We start from the raw sequence: 19,427 nt of genomic DNA, 5'->3' as shown, positions 1-19,427 counted from the left end.
AGCCAACCTTCTGGGTCCTTGGATTTCACATCGGCAGATTCAGCCAGCCATGATTGAAGGCAGTATTTTTGATCTGCGGTTGGCAACCTGCAGATGCAGAGTGTTGACTCTATGTATTGTTTTGTGCCAATTTATATAAGAGATTTGAGCATCCATGGATTTTCATGTCCATAGAGGTTCTTGGAACCTTTCTCCCACAGATAACAAGGCACTATAGTTAAGCTTTGTGGGAGTCAAAAGTTATATGCTGATTTTTGACTGTGGGTGGCTGGGGTTGGTGCCCATTAACACTCCTGTTGAGGGTCAATTGTATTTTCCTCTACTTACACAAAAACAGGTTTGTGGTTTTGCTTTACTGCTGTCTAAATTCTGTTCTACAGGACTCACTTGTTCTCTTCACAACGTAGCGTAGTGCTATTTATGTATTAGACTGTAGGGTTTGTCATCCCTTTTTGTTAGCTGGATGGGTGTGTCAACACCATGATTAATGAGTGTGCAGTAAGTCATTCAGGTTAATCCCAACCTTGCTGCAGCGAACACCTGCATGCACATACTGTCAGGCATTAGAAGTTGTAATGAGTTTTTTTATTGAGGTGAAACTCACATAGCATCAAATCAACCATTTTAAAGTGAGCGATTCAGTGACATTTAGTATGTTGACCATGTTGTACAGCAACATCCCCTGTCTAGTTTCAGTTTGCACAGGGGCTTATGCCCTTATTTTACTGATGATGAAACTGAGGTGCAGAGACATTGTGACTTTCCTGAGGCCACACAAAAAAGTATGAGCATGTATTCCAATCTCAGTGTCCTGACCGCAGAGGCTGTGGGTCCCTCCGTCAGGCAGAAGGCTGCAGTTAGTCATACAGCCAGCTACAGAGGCTGGCTTCCTCTTTCTCTGGCTGTATCTCCTCTGTTTGGAACACTGTCCGCGAGACCGGTTCCCATCTCTGAGGCTGTGGCCTGCGTCCCAGAGAATGGAGTAGAGGCAGTGAATCTGACTTAGATTCACTTGTGTTTGTGTATATTTTTCCACTGGTATAAATTGTGACCCAGGAGTTACTTTCAGTTCTCTTCTTCAGTTGTCTGGCTGCATTATGTAACGTTCATTACCCATTACCCCCTGGGGCCCATAGACACTGGCAGCAACCAGTCAGAGATGATGATAAATATCTAGGCAAAAATTTCAAAAAAAATGTTGGCAGTCAAATGGAGTGCTCAGTCAAGATGACAAGATATTTTCAAAGAATAAATAAGCACTGATCCACAGTGCTTATTTAACTTTCTCCTTTTTTCTCCCTCTTGGCTGCATATACATGACCTGACCCTGGTGGCCAGTCTGCTCCGCTGCCAGCCTTTTCTGGGCCCTGCATCTGTTTCCTCTGGGGGCACAGGCCAGTTCGCAAGGCTCAGCTCAGAAATCACTTCCCATCACCTTTCTTCCAGAATTGCTTTCTGGCCCAATGGCCACTTCCCGGACGAGCCACTGTCACCACTGTGCAGGATGAGCTTCACCTGGTTGGTTTCCCAGTCCCATTCTTGCTCAGTTCACTGCTCTGTGTCAGAGGGTACAGTACAGTGCCCCTTCTGAGGTCCGTGGGCTCTGAGGGTACTCTTTATCTTAGCACCACACCATCCCCCCCATGTTCTCAAATACAGTGTCCTTCACACAGAAGCCATTAAAATACCTTGACTGAATTACTTATGGGGCTGCCTTCCAAGTCTTGTACCTGAGGCAACATTTCTGGTCCAGGGAAGCGTTTCCATAGCTAGGCCTTATTCACCGACTTTTCTCTCTCTCCCAGAACATGTAAGACCAAGCATTAGATTATATTTTTCTTTCCAAATAGCCCTAAGTATAAACCTCAGATGGGTTAGGGGCAGGTGCGGATGTTTGGTCAGTGCTCTCATAGGATATGCTTTATGAAGGAAAATGACATTTCAGGAAGGATTTATTTCCACCCCACCCTACACCCAGAGGCCCAAAGCCTTTTCCTACCCCGTCTGCCACAAACCCTCTGGTGGTTGCGGTGGTAACTAACCTAGTCCACAGCTCCAGAACCCTGCTTCCAGGGCCCTACTGTGGGGCTGCCTTACGCCTTTTCACTTCTGCCTGGCCCCAGCCTGAATGCTTTGTAGACTTGAGAGGTGCACATACCCCTGAGACTGGAGTTAGAGGCCACAATCCAAAGGCACTTTGCCTCCTGAAAGAAGAAAGCCCACCCCCCTCCTGTACCAGGTGTCACGTTTGCTTAATCCCACTACTTTTTTGCTCAAGAGATGAAGTTGAGGGCACCAAGATGGACACTTTCTGTAAACACAAGAACAGCTCCCTTTAGCAGCCTCTCCTTGCCCTCTTCTTTGGATTGGGCTTGGTCAAAGGTGTCCTTTTTGCCCCTGTGGCATCTGAAACTGGGCATGGGGGACAGTGCTCCGTGTGGCAGCCAGGGGGGTGGCATTCCCGGCCGAAAGCCAGGGCTGGTGGGAAGCCACCGTGCACTGCAGGCTTCCGTGAGTGTTACGAGCCCCCTGCCACCAGCGGAGTTGAGGCCAACTGGGGTGCCCGGTGCCCAGTCTCCAGGAGTGGCAGGGAGGGCATTGTGGAGTAGGTCAGTTCTTTCAGAGTCTCTTCCAGTTTTAAATCCTGAGGCATTCCAGTAATGGCACTTACTCCCTTCCCTGTTGCACACATGAACCCCAGAGCTCTTTGTGGGGCTACCAGAGCAGGCAGGCGTGGAAAGGAACCCCTTTACTGTTGGAAATGATTTCCTGTTTCCTTAGCTTACCTCACGTTACCTGTCCCAGAAGCCCCAGAACCGTTCCGCAGATCCTGTGTCGTCATGGGCTTTCTGGGCTGTTTGGTTCCCTTTACTGGGTCAAGAGCTCCTTGAGTAGAGCAAAGGACTGAGGCATTACTTATCTTGCTCTTGTATGGGGTGGGCCCCAAAGGTTTATGAATGAACAAGCAAAGTAATTTACAATCCCAGAGAAAGATGGTCTACAGAAGACAATAACACCCTCAACAGTGTCTTTCAAGGTGTGTTTGGTGGAGAAGGACTCATGTCTCCCACCCACCCCTTCAGTACTCTGGCCCTGAGCTGGGCGGGCTGCTGCGTTGTGCTGTGGAGTGCTGGGGCGTCCCCAGGTGAGTACAGAAGGCCTAGGACTTAGGAGCTACTGGTTCCTGTGGGCTGTCTCCTGTGGACATTGCCCCTAAAGCCTTAGGCATGGATGGAACCAGTCATGACTGGAGCAGGGCCTTGGCCGACAGTAGAAGTTCCATTTGCAGAGCCTGGGTCCAAAGAGAGAAAGTCCTGAGAGCATCAAGAACCAAAGGGAGCATGGCCACCTCTGTGCCCAGGATCAGCCTGCACAGGCTCCGAGTCACTGCCTAGGCAGGATTTGCCATGTTTGACAGGGGGCAGCACAAGCAATACTGGCTTTCTTGGGCCCCCTGGGTCAGGGAGGCAGTGAGAATCACTTGACCTATAAACCTCTAAGCCTGTCTTCTCTGACTCCGCACCATGGCCCCCACACTCCCAGTGGGCCTGCCGCCCTCTTGTACTAACCCACCTGCGTAGCCCTTGTGTCCTGTCTGATGCTGGCTGTCGGAGCCCCTCCTGACCCCAGGGAGCCTGGTTTCCTCCACCCCAGTTCTTCTGAACTCCTTGCCCCTCCTCCCTGACCCCCATGGTCCCCCATTTGTGTGAGTGTGAATGTGTCTCCCAGGCAGTTGGAGTTTCCAGGGACCGGAGCCAGGGTTCCTCTTCATCCCCAGCCAACCCTGGCAGAGCCTCACTGCATGTGGGCAACTCCGCTCTCCCAGACTTCTCCCCTCCTTTGCCTCCTCCAAATTGAGCAGTTGAGCCGAAGAGGAAGAATATATGCCTTTATTTCCTGTAGGAGAGACTGCTGTGGGAACAGCCAGCAGTAATGAGGTTGGAGGGCTGACTTGGTCTTGGGGCCCCAGCCTTTCAGTCATAGAGACACTGCTGGCCCAATAGGGCAGGTCCAGGTGGGGGCTGTTGCCCCTCCCTCAGAGCTTCTCCAGATAGGAGCCAGGGACGAAGCCACTCTGCCCATTCCGTTCCACTGTCCACCAGCCATCCTCCCCTTCCAGGAGGACCTCCAGGATGTCCCCCGCAGAGATGTCCAGCTCGTCAGAATTCTTGGTAACAGAATGAAAGTATATCACACTGGAGGGGCCTGATAGGAGGGCCTGGTTGGGCAAACCTCCACCCCAAGCCATATATTAGAGCTTGTCTTCCAGGTGGGCTGAGTCAGCTGAGACATGCCTATCCTCCCCAGCTGCAAAGCAGGGCCTCTCCCTCTGGGCTGGGACAGTCCTTGGAGACATAGGATGTGGGACATGGGACTTGGCCTCCTGTCCAACCCCCTCCTTGGTTTCTCATCATAGGCCTTCCCCAAACCCAGGCCTCTCCCCTGCTTCCTGCTCCACCTCTCTGCTGTCCCTTCTCCCACTCTGCTTCAGGCACACAGCGCCTTAGCAAGTCAGGGCCAGGTGTGTTCACCATGCCCTTGCTCAAGGGGTGCCCTCACTCGGCCCACTGTACACAGCCTCCCCTCTGCTGATGACCTCCCTTGAGCTTCCTTAGCTCTGCTAGCCCCTGTCACCAACACACAGTCCTCCTGGACTTTCTCCCCCATCAGGAATTGGGCTTTGGGCATCAGTGCAGTTGGTCTTGCAGCCCCCAGCCCTGAGTGGGTGCTTGGCCTCATTCTACATGGATGTGAGTCTTGCTCTGCATCCCTTACCTCAAAGCAAGGAGTAGTTTGGACTTCACAGGCATCTTGGCACAACTGCCCTGTGATTCCCTGACCCCTCCATTCCCCACGGACCTCAGGAAACAACCCAGCACAAGCACAGTTGAGGGGCAGATTCTGGCTATAGGTTGTTCTTGGCACCTGTGGCCATGGAGAACAGAGCCCTAACCTGAGGGTGCAGAGCTTGACCCTTGGACCATTTCTGCAGGTAGCCCAAGCTCTGTCAGCTTGCCTGCATGTGCGCACATGGACATACATCGCACACACAATGCCCATGTCTGCCTGGGTACCACATGTGTGCATGCAAACAGATTCAGGAAGACACAACCCCTAGAACTCCATCAATATTCACTCAGCAGATACAGAGCACCTCCCAAGTGCTGGGCATTGTTCTAAGGGGACTCACACAGGGAATGGGCCTAGACATGAACACACTTGGGCATCATGATGCTGTCCTGGGAGAAGAGGAGGGCAAGAACCTCACCTGAGCTTTGTAGTCATAGAGTGCCCTGTAGTCCCGGGCCGGCAGGCTGAGGGGTCCTGGTGCCTCCTGCACTGCGACAGCGGTGTAGACACCCTCATTCTGATTAGGGGTGGAAGTCAGGGTGTCTGTGGAGGCTGAGAGCAGAGTGAAGCCTGGAGCCCACCCCTTTCATAGGACATTGGTCCCTGGAGGCGCCCCTACTTGGAATGTCCCCACACTTGGTTTAGTCTTTCTTCCCCCAGCAGTTGGAGGGAGGCCTGTGTGTGCAAAAGTTCTCCTTCACCCCAGGGTCTCCCCAGTTGTTTGGAGGGCCCCACATCACACCCAGTTACCTGCAGATGCTGCCGAGGGTATGGTCTTGGGACTTCCATGCAGCAGCCCAGAGAACCTAAGGATGGAAGAAAGCAGGTAGGTCCTGCGGGAGGGGATGAGGCAGGGAGCCCTCAGAGCTCTGGTGCTGGGGCTGCTCCCAGCCTCCTGGCACAGATGTGACTTGTGGGGTGCCCTTCAGGCATGAAGTTTCCTCAAGGGTGATCCCAGTGGCCCTCTCAGCCTTTGACCCCAGCAAGTTCTTGTTCCACCCTCCTCCAATGGGCAATGAGTGGGCCCTCAGAGGTGGATCCACTCTTTCCACTGGGCTAGTTGCCTGCTGGGCCCAGTCAGCCTGCTGCCCTGAGAGCCCCCGACCCGCACCCCCAATACCAGGCCTGCGTAGCCACTTCCCAACCACATGAAGCAGCAATACACACTGGTACATGTGAGCTCAGGAGGCAGTGCTGAGCTCATTCGCCCTCCCCCTGTGCCTGGGTCAGGCCTGTCCTGAGTTGGAGTCGTGAAAGATTCAGTAAAAAAAACAAAACAAAACAGGAACAAGAGGCAGGAACCAGGGCCACCCCATGAAGCCAACAGTGCTAAAGGCTAAATAAGTAGAAGCTGCTGCTGCTTATCTGCCTCAGGAAAGGCTGCCTATGGGGTCAAGTCTTGAAAGGCTTTTAGCTTTAACTGGCAGAGACTGGAGTGCAAAAGGCATTGCCAGTGAATGGGAGGGGGGAGTGCAAAGGCACAGAGTAGGGGCTGGATAGAGGAGGAGTTTGGGAAGTGGAAGCTGATTAATCAGGTGCAGCACCGTGGCCTCCCTGCCTCACCAGCCTCTCCCCTTCCTCCGCCCTCCCACACAGGGTTTGTGGAGCAGTGGCCTGGGAGTGACACGCAGGTCCACCTGGTGCACATGACAAGGCCTTTTGCTAACCACAGGTAGAGGCGGTTGTGGGACAGGGTTAAACCTAGCAGGGTGGTGGCCGAGAGGAGCAGAGCTCCTTGGGGCAGGGTGTGTGTCCTGCCTCACTGCCTTGTTTCCCTAGAGTTTTCTACCCTTGCAACTCCAGTTCCTTCCTTCACTCACTTCCCAGTCCCTGCCCGCTGCCCTGTCCACTCTGCTGGGTACCTGGCTGACCCAGACGGCCACCGCTACCACACCCTCCCTCCTCTACAGAGCAGGACCTCTCTTTATCTTGGGGCACTCCTTTCTGTCCCTTTTTTAATTTTTAAATTCACTTTTTAATTACAGTTGACATGCAGTATTGGGTTCAGGTGTACACCATAGTGATTAGATGTATACCTTATGAAGTGATCAATCTAATACCCATCTGACATCATACATAGTTATTACAGTATTATTGAGTATATTCTCTATGCTGTGTTTTACATCTCTGGTGACTATTTCTATAACTGATGATTTGTACTTCTTAATTCCTTCACCTTTTTCACTTACCGCCTCCACCAAACCCTCCTTTGATGGAAGCATCAGGCAACCAATCAATTTGTTCTCTGTATCTATGAGTTTGTTTCTATTTTGTTTGTTCTTTTATTTTGTTCTTTAGATTCCACATATAAGTGAAACCATATGGTATTTGTCTTTTTCTGATTGACTTATTTCGTTTAGCATAGGTCCAGTGCACATGGCAAGAGTTCATTCTTTTTATGGCCAAGTAATATTCATTGTATACAGGTACCACATCTTTATCCAGTTATCTATCGATGGACACTTGGGCTGCTCCCATATCTTGACTGCAGTGAACATAGGGGTACATACATCTTTTGAAATTACTGTTTTGTATTTCTTCAGGTAAGTACCCAGAAGTGGAATTTCTGGACCGTGTGGGCGCTCTATTTTTAGTTTTTTGAGAAAACTCCATAATGTTTTCCACAGTGGCTCCACAGTCTGCATTCCTACCAGCAGTCCACAAAGGTTCCTTTTCTCCACATCCTCACCAACATTCTGACAAGTGTGAGGTGACATCTCATTGTGGTTTTAATTTGCATTTCTCTGATGATTAGAACATTGGCCATCTGTATTTTCTCTATGGAGAAATGTCTGTATGTGTCCACTGCCCATTTTTAAATCAGATTTTTTAAAGTTTATTCATTTTTTAATACTCAGCCAAGCATGTTTTTTTAAAATTGATTTCAGAGAGGAAGGAAGAGAGATTGCAAGAAGGAAAAACAGCAACCTGAGAGGGAAACATCAGTTGGTTGCCCCCTATATGTGCCCCACCAGGAATTGAACCCACAACTTTTTGGTGTATGGGATGATGCATCCACCAACTGAGCCACCTAGTAGAGCAGATTGTTTGTATTTTATGTTGAGCTGTATGAGTTCTTTATATATTTTGGATATTAATCCATTATGGGAGGTATCGTTTACAAACATCCTCCCCCATTCAATAGGTTGTCTTTTCCTTTTGTGGATGGTTTCCTGTATGATACAAAAGCTTTTAAGTTTTATGTAGTTACATTTGTTTATTTTTGCTTTTGTTTTCCTTGCCTGGGGAGACATATTAAAAAAAATATTGCTAAGACCAATTTCAAAGGGTTTATTGCCTATGTTTTATTCTAGGAGTTTTATGATTTCAGGTTTTCCATGTAAGTCTTTAATCTCTGTTGAGTTTATTTTCAACAAAGTTTAAAAAGCTGGTCTAATTTCATTTTTTGCATATATCTGTGCAGTTTTCCGAACACCATTTATTGAGTAGATGGTCTTCACCCCATTGTATATTCTTGCCATATACATAGATTTTGTCATAGATTAATTGACCATATAGGTGTGGGTTTACTTTTGGGCTCTCTATTCAGTTCCATTGACCTATGTGTCTTTTTTTTATGCCAATAGCACGCTGGTTTGATTACTATAGCCTTGTAGTATAAAGTGCTGTCAGGTAGTGTGATATTCCAACTGTTCTTCTCTCTCAAGATTGCTGTGACTATTTAAGAAATAGCCACTTGTGCCCTGGTGTGGCTCAGTGGATTGAGCACAGGCCTGTGAACCACATGATCATGGTTCAGTTCCCAGTCAGGGCACATGCCTGGGTTACAGGCCAGTTCCCAGGAGGGGACTCACGAGAGACAACCATCCATTAATATTTCTCTCCCTCTCTCCTTCCCTTCCTCTCTAAAGATAAATAAATAAAATCTTTAAAAAAAAGAAATAGCCACTTGCTCTACATAAATTTATGGACTTTTTATTCTAGTTCTGTAAAAAAATGTCATTGGTATTTTGATAGGAATTGCATTTAATCTGTAGATTGCTTTGGTTAGTATGGACATTTTAACAATGCTAATTCTTATCTGGGAGCACAGTATATGCTTCCATTTATTTGTGTTTTCCTCAGTTTCTTTCTTTAATGTCTTATAGTTTTCTGAGTATAGATCTTTCACCTCCCTGGTTAAGTTTATTCTTAGGTATTTTATTCTTTTTGGTGCAATTGTGTATAGACTTTTTATTTCTTTCGTCATTGGTGTACAAAAATGCAACCAATTTCTGAATATTAATAATTTTGTATCCTGCTACTTTACTGAATTCACTCATTAGTTCTAATCCACTAATTAGTTCCTTAGTTTGTTAGTGGAATCTTTAGGGTTCTCTAGATAGTATCATGTTAATCTGTGGATAATGACAGTTTTACTTCCTCCTTTCCAATCTGGGTGCCTTTTATTTCTTCTTCTTGTCTTATTGCTGTGGACAGGACTTCCAAAACTATATTCAGTAATAGTTGTGAGTGGGCATCCTTTTCTTTTCCCTTCTTATCTTTTTTGACACTGTCTCAGGTGAGCTCTTTCATCCAGTTGTTTAAATGACCCCCTGGGATGGGATGCAGGGGGTTCAAAGAGGCCTGAGTCCCCCAAGATTCTGGTAACATTGTGAGGGTATGAATGTCCTTTACCTGAGGTCACTATTTTCTCGAAGTTCTCAGAGAAGTGGGTTGTGCTCTCTGCTCTGAACTTCAGTGGTTCTCATGAGCCTCTGCTTCCCTGAGGCATCCTGCTGGGAGGTTCTGTGGGCTCCTGAGGTCTTGGAAATAAGCCGTTCTCAGAGGGCTGGGAGCTCCATTGACCCCCCACCCTGCTCCACCATTTCCCTTGTCTGTCTCCCAAAGGCAGGGCCTGATCTGCATAAGGTTGGATGGAGAGGAGATCATGGGGGCTTCATGGTGGTTCAGGGCACAGGTACCATGTGAAGCCCACAGATGCATCTAGAAGCTCACAGACAGGGTATAGAAGCCCCTCCAGGACCTGTCTACTGGTGCACTCCCTGAGCAGGCTAAGGCACTCTCAATTGGCTGTCACCATCATCACACATAGTCTAAAGCAGGAGAGTTCTTTGGTTCTGAGTCTGACCTCAGTTTGCACTCATGGGTCTTGGACCTAGAGAGGATGAGTGACTTTTTCAGGTAACACATTGAGGCATTGGATCCTACCACAGCTAGGCCAGGGAAGGGCTCCTGAAGAGCCTGGAGACTTTTCCAAGAATACTGGTTATGGGGCCTGCTCCTATGTCTTGGTCCTGCACCAGCAGGAGGGTGTAACCACTGCAGCCTGAGTGTCCAGGGCACCAGCCCAGGATAGCAGCAGGTTCCAAGAGGCAGGAAGCCAGTCTGAGGCATCCCTAGAGCTCTCAGCATTCACTAATGAATAAATGGGGTGCGATTATTTGTTTAACACCTGGGTCCCCTTGGGCTGAGGGTTCATGAAACCAGGTTGAGCCTGTCTTGCCCACAAGGAGTGCCTAGCACCTGAACACAGTACCAAGAATACAGTAGATGACTAATAAATACATATACAAGGTCTGTCCAGAAAAAGTACAGCCATTACTAATACTATGAGAACAGTTTGTGCAACATTGGTGTAACCTAGTAGCCAAGGAGGATGGACTAGAATGGGCATGCGTGAATGGTGACTTTACTGTACTAGTCATTGGGGTTGGTAGATGCTGTTGAGTGAGCATGTGTACTTCGTGGCTGTTGCATTCAAAATGACTAAGCAAGTAGAGCAACGAATCTGCATCAAATTTTGCATTAAGCTTGAACATTCAGAAGGCCATAGCTATGAGTAACTGGTGATTGGCAGCTTCATCATGATGATGCACCTTCTCATGCATCCCATCTTGTGTAGTAGAGTTTTTTGGCATAACACCAAATCACCCAGGTGACTCAGCCCCCCTACAGCCCAGATTTGGCACCCTGCAACTTCTGCCTTTTCTCAAAACTAAAATAACCTTTAAAATGGAAGAGATTTCAGACCACTGGTGAGATTTGGGAAAATATGATGGGTCAGCTGATGGCAACTGGGAGAACTGTGTGAGGTCCCAGGGTGCCTACTTTGAAGGGGACTCAGGTGTCATTGTCCTGTGGACATTGCTTCTTATATCTTGTATCTTCTTCAATAAATGTCTACATTTTTCATATTACATGGCTTCTGGACAGACCTCATAGATCAATCAGTTGCAAGAGGAGAGGTCGGATCTGCTCCCTGCCCCCAACCCCACCTCTGCATCCTGGTGAGTGTCTCACCTTTTTATCATGCCACAGGATGGTTGTATGCCAGGGCTGCCAGATGATAGGGTGACCTCCCGATCGTAGTAGTTCTGATAGGGCACTGGAGCTGTGGAGAGCAAGCCTGTGAGGCCCAGTGTGGCTGAGAGCAGGGCAGGAAGGATCTCTGCCACCTGATCCCCCACCTTGTCCCCATCCAGAAACACAGACTGGGAACCTACTTTCCCATCCTGGCCCTGGCCCACACTTGCAGGTGGGAAGTGGGCCTCCCTCACTTCCATGAGAGACCTCACTGTGGGCACCACTGAGACCAAATATTCTGGACTCATAATTTAGTGGGACCAAACAGGCTAAAGTGGGGGCTCTGAGGAGGCTCTACACCTCTACTCCCTCCTCTGGGTATTACAGTGTTATTAAGCTCTGCTCATCCTCTGCTCAGGGGATGACACTGTTCTTAACTCCTCTCCAGAATCTGGCCACATCTCCTCCACCCAGAGGGGATCTGTGAGCCATACCAGCCCTGGTAGTTGAAGCTCAGAGAACCAGGGCCAGGCCTCCTCGGGACAGACAGGCCTGGACCCAGAGGCCGTGCTCCCTGCAGGCCAGGCCTTACCTGGGGGCTCAGTGCCTGTGCTCCTGGCCTGGATGAAGCCATTGATGTCGGCCTCCACTCTGCAGCCTTCCAGAGTCACCCGCACCTCCTCGTAGAGCTGGCGGTGAGGAAGAATAAGGGCTGAGGGACCAGGCCTCACCCTAGTGCCCACCCTCATTGAGGCTTTGTCTCTCCGACTATGAACTCTGGCCAGGGAATTCCACCACACCAGCCTCCTCACAGGTCTCATGTGTACAGCTCATTGCCTGTGTTCAGGGAAGCCTTGGGGTATAACTGCCCCAGTCCTTCCAGAAGGGTCAGAGCCCTGGCCTACAGCATCTCCTGCTTCCCAAACACTTCCTATACACAAGATCCTATGCAAGGGACTTGAACCTCACTCCCGTCCTCTGCAGTAGACACTATTTGCCTTATTTTATAGATGAGGAAACTTGGAGAAAGAAAGTCACTTGCCCAATATCACAGAACAAGAATTCAGTGCAGCTGGGCTTTGTTCCTGTATGACAGGACCCAGAGCCCACCCTTCTCTTCTGCCACAAGGAGGCCACAGGTGGGCTCAAGTCATTTGGGTTGGGGAACCCAAAACCCCTCCTCCCATGGGTGGAGAGGTCAGGCAAATAAGAGAAGTGAGCACCAGGGAGTCAGGGCTGCCTCAGGACAGCTCATGGCTCTGGGGCTACATGAACAGAGGTCAGACCCTGGTGAGGAGGTAGTGGCCCCTCTAGGCTGGGTAGGACCACCCAGCAAGTAGAGCTAGCTCAGTGAGGAGACTAGGGGACTGAGGAGGGACTGGACCTGAGCTCCTGCAAATGCTAGGCCTGGAGCACAGCAGCCCAGGGTCCTCCAGCCTCTGCAGACCTCCGAGAGGCTGTGTCCACCTATCTTCCTGACCCTAACATAACCAAGATGAAGCACAGTCTTCCAAACAAAGAGATCCCTGTCCTTGGTGGGGGGGGAGGAGCCTTGGGGCAGAGGATGAGACCTGAGGTGTTTGTTGACAGACTCAGGTGGACCAGGGCATCCTGTTGCCCAGAAGCTGCTGTCTTTACCTGCCTCCTCTACTAGCTCGCTCCATACCCCTCCCTGCCCTTCATCCCCTGACCTCATCATCCTTGACACACTGCATGGAGAGCTGGTTGCAGTGCACCCACAGTGCATTTCGGAGGATGGTCAGCCTGTCAAACTCTTGCAGCTGGAAGGCCTGGGTTGTGGGAAGGGAGGGAGATAAGAGGTGAGAAGGGAGCTGCAGAGCCAGGCCAGCCTAGGCCCAACTCACAGCTCAGCTAGGGCTGACAAGCTAGACCCCTCTGCTGAAAGCCAAGTCTAAGGGAAAGACTCTTGCTGGGGGTCCCCACCCCCCATCTGTGCTAGCACCTGAGGCTCCTGGGAAGGAGGTTGAGTTGCTTGTGGGGTTCCTGCCCCCTCCCTCCAAGGCTCACCACACACTGGAAAGGCCCTGGGAGGGCACTGTGAGAGGAACAGTCCTGAGGCCTGTCTCCCAGCTACTGTTTCCCAGCAGGGCCCAAAGAAGCTATGGTTTTGTCTGGGCCTCAGTTTCAGCTTCAACAAAAAGGAATGAAAGATACCTGCCTGAAACAAAGAGGCTTAGGGCACAAAGCCAGGCACTGAGCTCTCTGGGGGCGGGAACCCAGTCTGGATTGGGGCGTGAATACCTGAGTGGGCAAATGAAGGAATGAGGTCTTCCCACCACCTCACTGCCTTATTTCCCCTTATGAAGCAGCTGGAGCAAGGAGGAATGTCTTTCCTATTTTACAGCTAAGGAAACAGGCCCAGGATTACTCACCTCACAGGTGGTCCGATGCTCCTGCTCCCACTCACCCCGCACCTTCTCCAACTGCTCAATGTTCTGCTTGTACACTCGCTCTGGAAGAACAGGTGGCCCTCAGGGAGATCAGCGGCATAGACGCATGTCCCCACTGCCCACACCTTTGCTCCTTCAGTGCCCCTGCTCAGAGCTCCCTCTTCCCCAGACAGACCTGCTCCGGCTGCTGCCTTCTCATCTGGACACTTGTCAGGGTCACCCACTGTGTTACTGCTCCTTTTGGGGTAACTCTTAGCTCCCTACTGTGCTCTAAGTTGCCCAAGGTCAGAGTCCAGGCCTCTAGCCATCCTGAGTCCCACCCATCACTTTCCAGGTGCAAAACTGAGGGCAAACACTGAAGGATGGTAGAGGGCAGTATGGTAGCTGTTGGGCTGGGGACCCAGCAGGCTTGGCCATGACCTCTGTCCCCAGAACTCTGGGGTTCACATGCCCTCCAGCCATGGGAGCAGCTGTGTCCTGGGAGAGGCAGAGTGGAAGGGAGACCCTTCCCAGGAGAAGGAAGCAGAGCAAGCTTTCTGTCTTAAGAAGTATGCTGGCAGAGACGAGGGGTGTGGAAGGTGAAGGACAGAGGAGACAGGCCCAGAGAAGGCTCTGTGTGTGTGTGTGTGTGTGTGTGTGTGTGTGTGTGTGTGTGTAAGAGACAGAGATAGAGAGAGATATGAATGGGTCTGTCTGCCATGAGGGTGGTTGTGAAAGTCTCAGGCTCTAGAGCCAGATGACCTGGGTTGGATGCAGTCGACACCACTCATTGATGGTGATCTTAGGTAAGTTACCTAACCTCTCTGTGCCTCAGTCTCATCATCTGTTAAAAGGAGGGTAGTAATAACAGTCACCTCATAGGACTGTCATACAGATTCGTTGAAACATGCAAACCACCAAGAATAGTTTTGGCAAATGAGAACATGAATGTTTTTGCTCTATTTTCATAAGTATGGGAATGAAAGTGACAAGCTTGTGACTCTGTGTGGTCAGGTGTGAGTGTATATGTCCCCAGGGTAGGAAAGTACGCAGTTGGGGGAAGGCCTGTGCAGTCTACCACCCGGGTCTGAGGAAGCAGGTGGGCCACATACCTGCCTCCATGGCCGAGTCCTTGCTCTGCTTGGCTTTGTTCTGGCTCTGAGGAGGAAAATGGAAAGCAGTGCTGAGTCCCTACCCTGGACACCACTGCCCCAAGCTTAAGGCTCCCGGCCTCCCTGAGTGACTCTGAAGTGCCGCTGTCACACACAGCTCCCCCAACCACTACCCAGTGGGACGCTCAGGAGCCGACTGTGGGCAAGTACTGTTATTTACTCCAGCTTCACTCCACAAAGGACCACAACAAAAAAGTTTTTCCAATAAAAAAACTTCCCAAAAAATCCAGAAACTTGCGGCCCACGCAGGAACACTTGAAAACTAGGTGTCAGGACCTAGACCAGGGGCCAGGACCTGGGACTTATGTGGGCAGAGCTGAACTTCCTGGTTTGGACTTGGCCACTGGCTCCCAACTTGCTGCCCCTAACTGATCCTCAGGCCCCTGCCCTTTATGGGCCTCAGCTTTCGTCTGTATGCAAGGGGCAAAACGTGTCAAGACCCTCCTGGCTCTGACACTCCAACCCTGCTCTGCAGTCAAGAGCAGTCAAGAGCTTGGGCTCTGGATGACCTGGGTTTGGATCCTTTCTCTGTTTATCCCTGGTTCTGAGACCTCAGACAAGTCACTCACTGTCACTGAGCCTTGGTTTCCTTTCTGTGGCATAAGCTCACTGAGCCCCACTCCAAGGGTTGTGTGAGAGTTAGCTTCTGCTCATTGTCCCATGAGCTCTGGGCCTGGGCTACAGAGGGCCTGCTCTGAGGAATGGGTCCCTGGGTGCAGCTTGGAGATGGCAACGGTGATCAAGCTGACCCTGTCAGTTCATGCCCTGAGATTCTAGGAAACCCATTTCACAGGTGGGGATATGAGGTTCGGGGAGGGGTGGGCAGCTAGCATGTCCAAGAAGCAGACCTTGCCTGGGGGTGTCTGCGGTACCCCTTCCCTGCCTTACCTGCCCTGCCCCAGCCCTGGGTAACAGCATATGGCCTCAGTGGCCCCACATACCTTTTCCACCTGCTTCTGTTGGCCATTGGAGCTAATTCGTTCGAAGGCTTGCTCGGCATCGTCAGCGTCCCGGCACTTCTGCTCATATGTCTTCTTTGACTGGGGGTGTGGAGGGGTGTGACTTGCGGGGGCCTAGAGTGGGACTCCCTGAGCCCAGCCTCCCTTCTTTCTGTTGGAGGATATGGATGGAGTGGGGGTCTCCTCACCAGGGACAGGGATGTGGAGGTCCAGAATGGGGAAGGAGAAGGAGTCTTACTCCCAGGCCCCTTTCCATTGGGGATTTAGTAGCCCTGCCCAAAGCTCCGGCCTCTTCAGAGAAGAGGTCCCATTAAACTACCAGCCAGTCCCTGAAAATACCATCATCCTCAAGATGCTGGCCTCTTGTGCAGTCTTGTTTTCCTCACCCAGTATCCCAGGGGACACAGCTCAGGGGTCCCTTTTCCCTCCACTCTTAGACTCTGCAGCTGACAGCATGGATCACCCTGTGGGTCACTGTCAGGGGCTGACCGCCTGTCCAACAGTCAAAAGTCCCCAGTTTAGCCCTGATCATGTGACAGGCCAATGCACATGTAGCTGGGTGAAGATCTGAGGCCGTCCCTGTCCCAGGCGCCCATCCCAGGTCTTCTAGGGCCCATACCTTGTCTGCCTCCCTCAAGACCCAAGAGCCTTGCACCCACCTCCATGGTCTTCTTGTAGAGTGACAGCTTGCTCTTCTGGACACGGTCCATGACGACCTCGTACTGCAGGGGATGTGAGACTCTTAGAGGGGGGCTGTGGCCTCTGGACACTCCCCTAGGCCAAGAGGATGGGGTTTCTCTGGGATAAGGTATAGCACACCCCTGGCTCTGAAGGGGGGTAGCAACAAGATGCCTTCCCTCTCTCACACCTTGCTCTTTCACAATTAATGTCAGAACAGAAAGCTGGAGAAGCCCAGGGCATGTGCATGCCCAGCGTGTCCTCTCATTGGCTGCAGCCTTCAGCCAGGACTTGGTCTCTAGCCAGAGAATATCTAATGTCTGTGTGTACACACACACAGAGTCCTCATTCACACCTCTGTACCCACTCACAGCTGTCACACACTGTGTACACACTTAGACACATGCGTGTACACAAAGTTCCACATGACAGAACACACGTGGAAGTACACACTAACCACCCCCCATGCACCCACTGCTCCCACTGGAACACACAGGCCGTCACATGCACACTCCCAGAGCACCTGTAGACACCATGCACAAGTATACACAAGCACACTGCCATATTCCCTGTGTACAGCCACCGGCCTGTTCGCACAAGTGAACACACACACACTCTAAACTTAGTTACAGCCCCCTGCAGGTACACAGGCCACTGGACCCTCACCTCTCTCCCAAGCTCTATGTTTAGATGGAGAGGATGACACTCAGCCCAGACAGAGATTGGGTATAAGTTATGAGAGCAACTGAAAATGAGATGACCTTCATGTTGGGGCTGGAGCTGGTTTGTGCTTGGGGTCACAGTAAGGCTCGTGCCAGGGGAGAGACCTCAGGCAAGCCACCTGGTCACTCACAGACACATACTCACATGCTCATAGGCATGCACATGTGTGTCCACATTCTCCCTCACACACATACACGTACTCATAGACATGCCCAAGCAGGCTTCCTCATACACTACATCACAGCTCTCCACTTGTGAGGGTGTTGGCCAAGCTTGGGAAGGTGTTGCTCTGTCCAAAACAGCTTTTGCAGATGCACAGTCCCACAGGCCACAGGAGAGCTTAAAATAGCCAGCCTGGGGCCTCGCTGTCTGAGCGGGTGATTGCACACTCTAGAGACAAGCCCCTGCTTGCAGAGATCATCTCCTGCAGCACCTCAAGGCTGTGCAGGCTTCTGGAGCCAGCTCTGGGGACCCACTGTCTGCTCAGGAAGCCAAATTTAGAATCTCCAAAGCCTGAGGCCCTGGCTGGTCCAATGGGCAAACGGAGAATGCAGCCACACTGAATTTCTGTGGTCAGAACCATTCATTAGAGCCAGTGCCTTGTCTCTTAAGACTGATAGGAGCCTGGTTCTTGGCTAGGTCCTCAAAGCTTAGGAAGTAGACATAAGTGTCCCATCTTTTAACTGAGGCATAGTGAGACAAGGACATGCAATGATCCCAGCCTTGCCCCAGCAATGAGCTGGCATCTTCCCCTTCACAGCTCAGTTGCATGGACTTTTCCATTTTCAATTCTTTGGATGTTTTACAAGTATCCTTCCTCTCCAAGCAAGAAGCGTTTCTGTCTGCTGGCCTCTCCCTCCTCGTCCAGGACACCACCCTCATCTCTAAAACCCTAGAGGCTAAGTATGTGTCCACACCTGACCATCCCCCTCAATGGGCCAAATATTCAGCCAGTCAGTCTCAGGCTTGGGATGGGACCCTAGGACAGAGGTCACAAAGCCCACCTCCCACCCTACCACTGCAGCCTCCCTGACACAGCCTTCCATCTCTGCTAGCACAGCTCCCGTGATGGGAGCCCCACTTCCTCCCATACAGTCCCTTTAAAGACAGTTATGTCCTACACATGGGTGAGATGTATCTTCGGATGGTGAGGTAAGCATGATATACTCTTTGCTGCCTTGGGCAGAGTGGTCAGTGACTGACTCCCGATCTGCCTTTCCCCAGCACAAACAGCCTCGATCCTTGGGCTCAGGAGCAGTTTTTGGTGACTCCCCAATTTAGTTTGCTTTCTTTGGATAACCCCAAGCTGTCACTGCCACTCTGCAGTCTGCTGTGGTAGGGTGGTTAACAAGGCCCACATCTTCCCCTCTTCTTGGCATGAGGCAGCTTTGGGAAAAGACCCCCAGGGGGCTCCCAGGCCTGTGAGCTGAGCCCTTCCCTTCCTTCAAATTAGCATCACCCTCGAGCCTGGGAGGCTGCCCCCAAGCCTCCCTGGGCTCCATCAGGAGGGCCCACCTGTCACCACCTCCACAATGAAGGTGGCCGCCTCCCACTTGAGGACTTGATGATGGGGGAGCACCCCAGCACTTGCCTCACCTTTTTCCTCTGCTCCTTCTGCCTTTCTCGGAACTCCTCGAGGCTGCGGAGCTCCTCACGCAGGGACAGGGCCAGTTGTATGTGGGAGCTACCAACATCCTCGATTTCTGAGGGCAGAGTATGGACGTTGGCCTCGTACATCAGACCCAAGGGGCCTTTCACCCACACTCCATCTAGGCCAGCCTCAGTTCCAAATCCGCCACCAGTGCCAAAGGCCTGTATGTGGCCCGAATTTCCACTTGGCAAGAATCCATCCACCTCTGTCTATGTTCCCAGAAGGTCCTGTCACTCTACAGCCCGAGGTAGGGGACAGTTGAGACTTACGCTGCTTCAGGGAGTCAAAGGAGGCCCTCAGGGAGCTGCAAAACAGAGAGGTCAGGGTCAGCAGGAGGACAGCACAGTGAAGTCTCACCTTGCCCTCCAGGACTTTTATTTTGGCAGGAAGGCCCTGGGTCACTCACATACAGCGACCTAGACTCAAGTGAACTGGGATTTCTAAAAGACAAAGCTTTCTTTGGAAATTTTAAAGCAATCAAACCTCCCCACTGTGGTAGAATGATCCTGGCTTCTGCATGTCCTCGGCGCCCCTTACCTCCATCCTAGGAGCCCCTCCCCTGGTTGAGGTTAGGAGAAAGCTGGGTTCAGACCAGGGTTTAGGCAGGTGGCCTGGAGGATATTTTTTGCAGAAACTGAATGGGAGGGGGCAAGCGTGGAAGGGTTTCAGGAGGGGAAGGATGCGGGAGTCTTAGGACAGGGAGAACAGGATGTACAGGCAAAGAGAGTGAAAGGCT

General features: G+C 51.1%; 1 protein-coding gene across 6 annotated transcripts in view; it reads right to left on the bottom strand.

Annotated features, from left to right (window-relative positions):
- Positions 1-3,872: 3,872 nt before the first annotated feature.
- The window catches only part of PSTPIP1 (proline-serine-threonine phosphatase interacting protein 1), a 38,738-nt gene continuing 23,183 nt past the window's right edge, over positions 3,873-19,427 (bottom strand). For 2 of the 6 annotated variants that reach the window (XM_053656839.1, XM_053656838.1), the window contains 12 exons: positions 18,961-18,995; positions 18,637-18,743; positions 16,299-16,361; positions 15,622-15,720; positions 14,621-14,666; positions 13,512-13,591; positions 12,810-12,908; positions 11,711-11,807; positions 11,116-11,221; positions 5,602-5,684; positions 5,270-5,403; positions 3,873-4,168 (listed from right to left, as the gene is read on the bottom strand). In XM_053656839.1, coding sequence (XP_053512814.1) covers positions 4,037-4,168; positions 5,270-5,403; positions 5,602-5,684; positions 11,116-11,221; positions 11,711-11,807; positions 12,810-12,908; positions 13,512-13,591; positions 14,621-14,666; positions 15,622-15,720; positions 16,299-16,361; positions 18,637-18,743; positions 18,961-18,995 — 1,081 coding nt within the window. In that variant the 3' untranslated portion in view covers positions 3,873-4,036. Of the gene's footprint in view, positions 4,169-5,269; positions 5,404-5,601; positions 5,685-11,115; positions 11,222-11,710; positions 11,808-12,809; positions 12,909-13,511; positions 13,592-14,620; positions 14,667-15,621; positions 15,721-16,298; positions 16,362-18,636; positions 18,744-18,960; positions 18,996-19,427 lie in introns of those variants that run through there. The other 4 variants (XM_053656840.1, XM_037131241.2, XM_037131253.2 and 1 more) reach the window with 4 other exon arrangements.

Source organism: Artibeus jamaicensis, unplaced genomic scaffold (genome assembly GCF_021234435.1).
Source record: "Artibeus jamaicensis isolate MK-2021 breed Jamaican fruit bat unplaced genomic scaffold, CSHL_Jam_final scaffold_286, whole genome shotgun sequence".
Taxonomy (NCBI): domain Eukaryota; kingdom Metazoa; phylum Chordata; class Mammalia; order Chiroptera; family Phyllostomidae; genus Artibeus; species Artibeus jamaicensis.
Note: the sequence above shows the minus strand (reverse complement) of the source record. Positions and strands in the feature narration are given on the sequence as shown.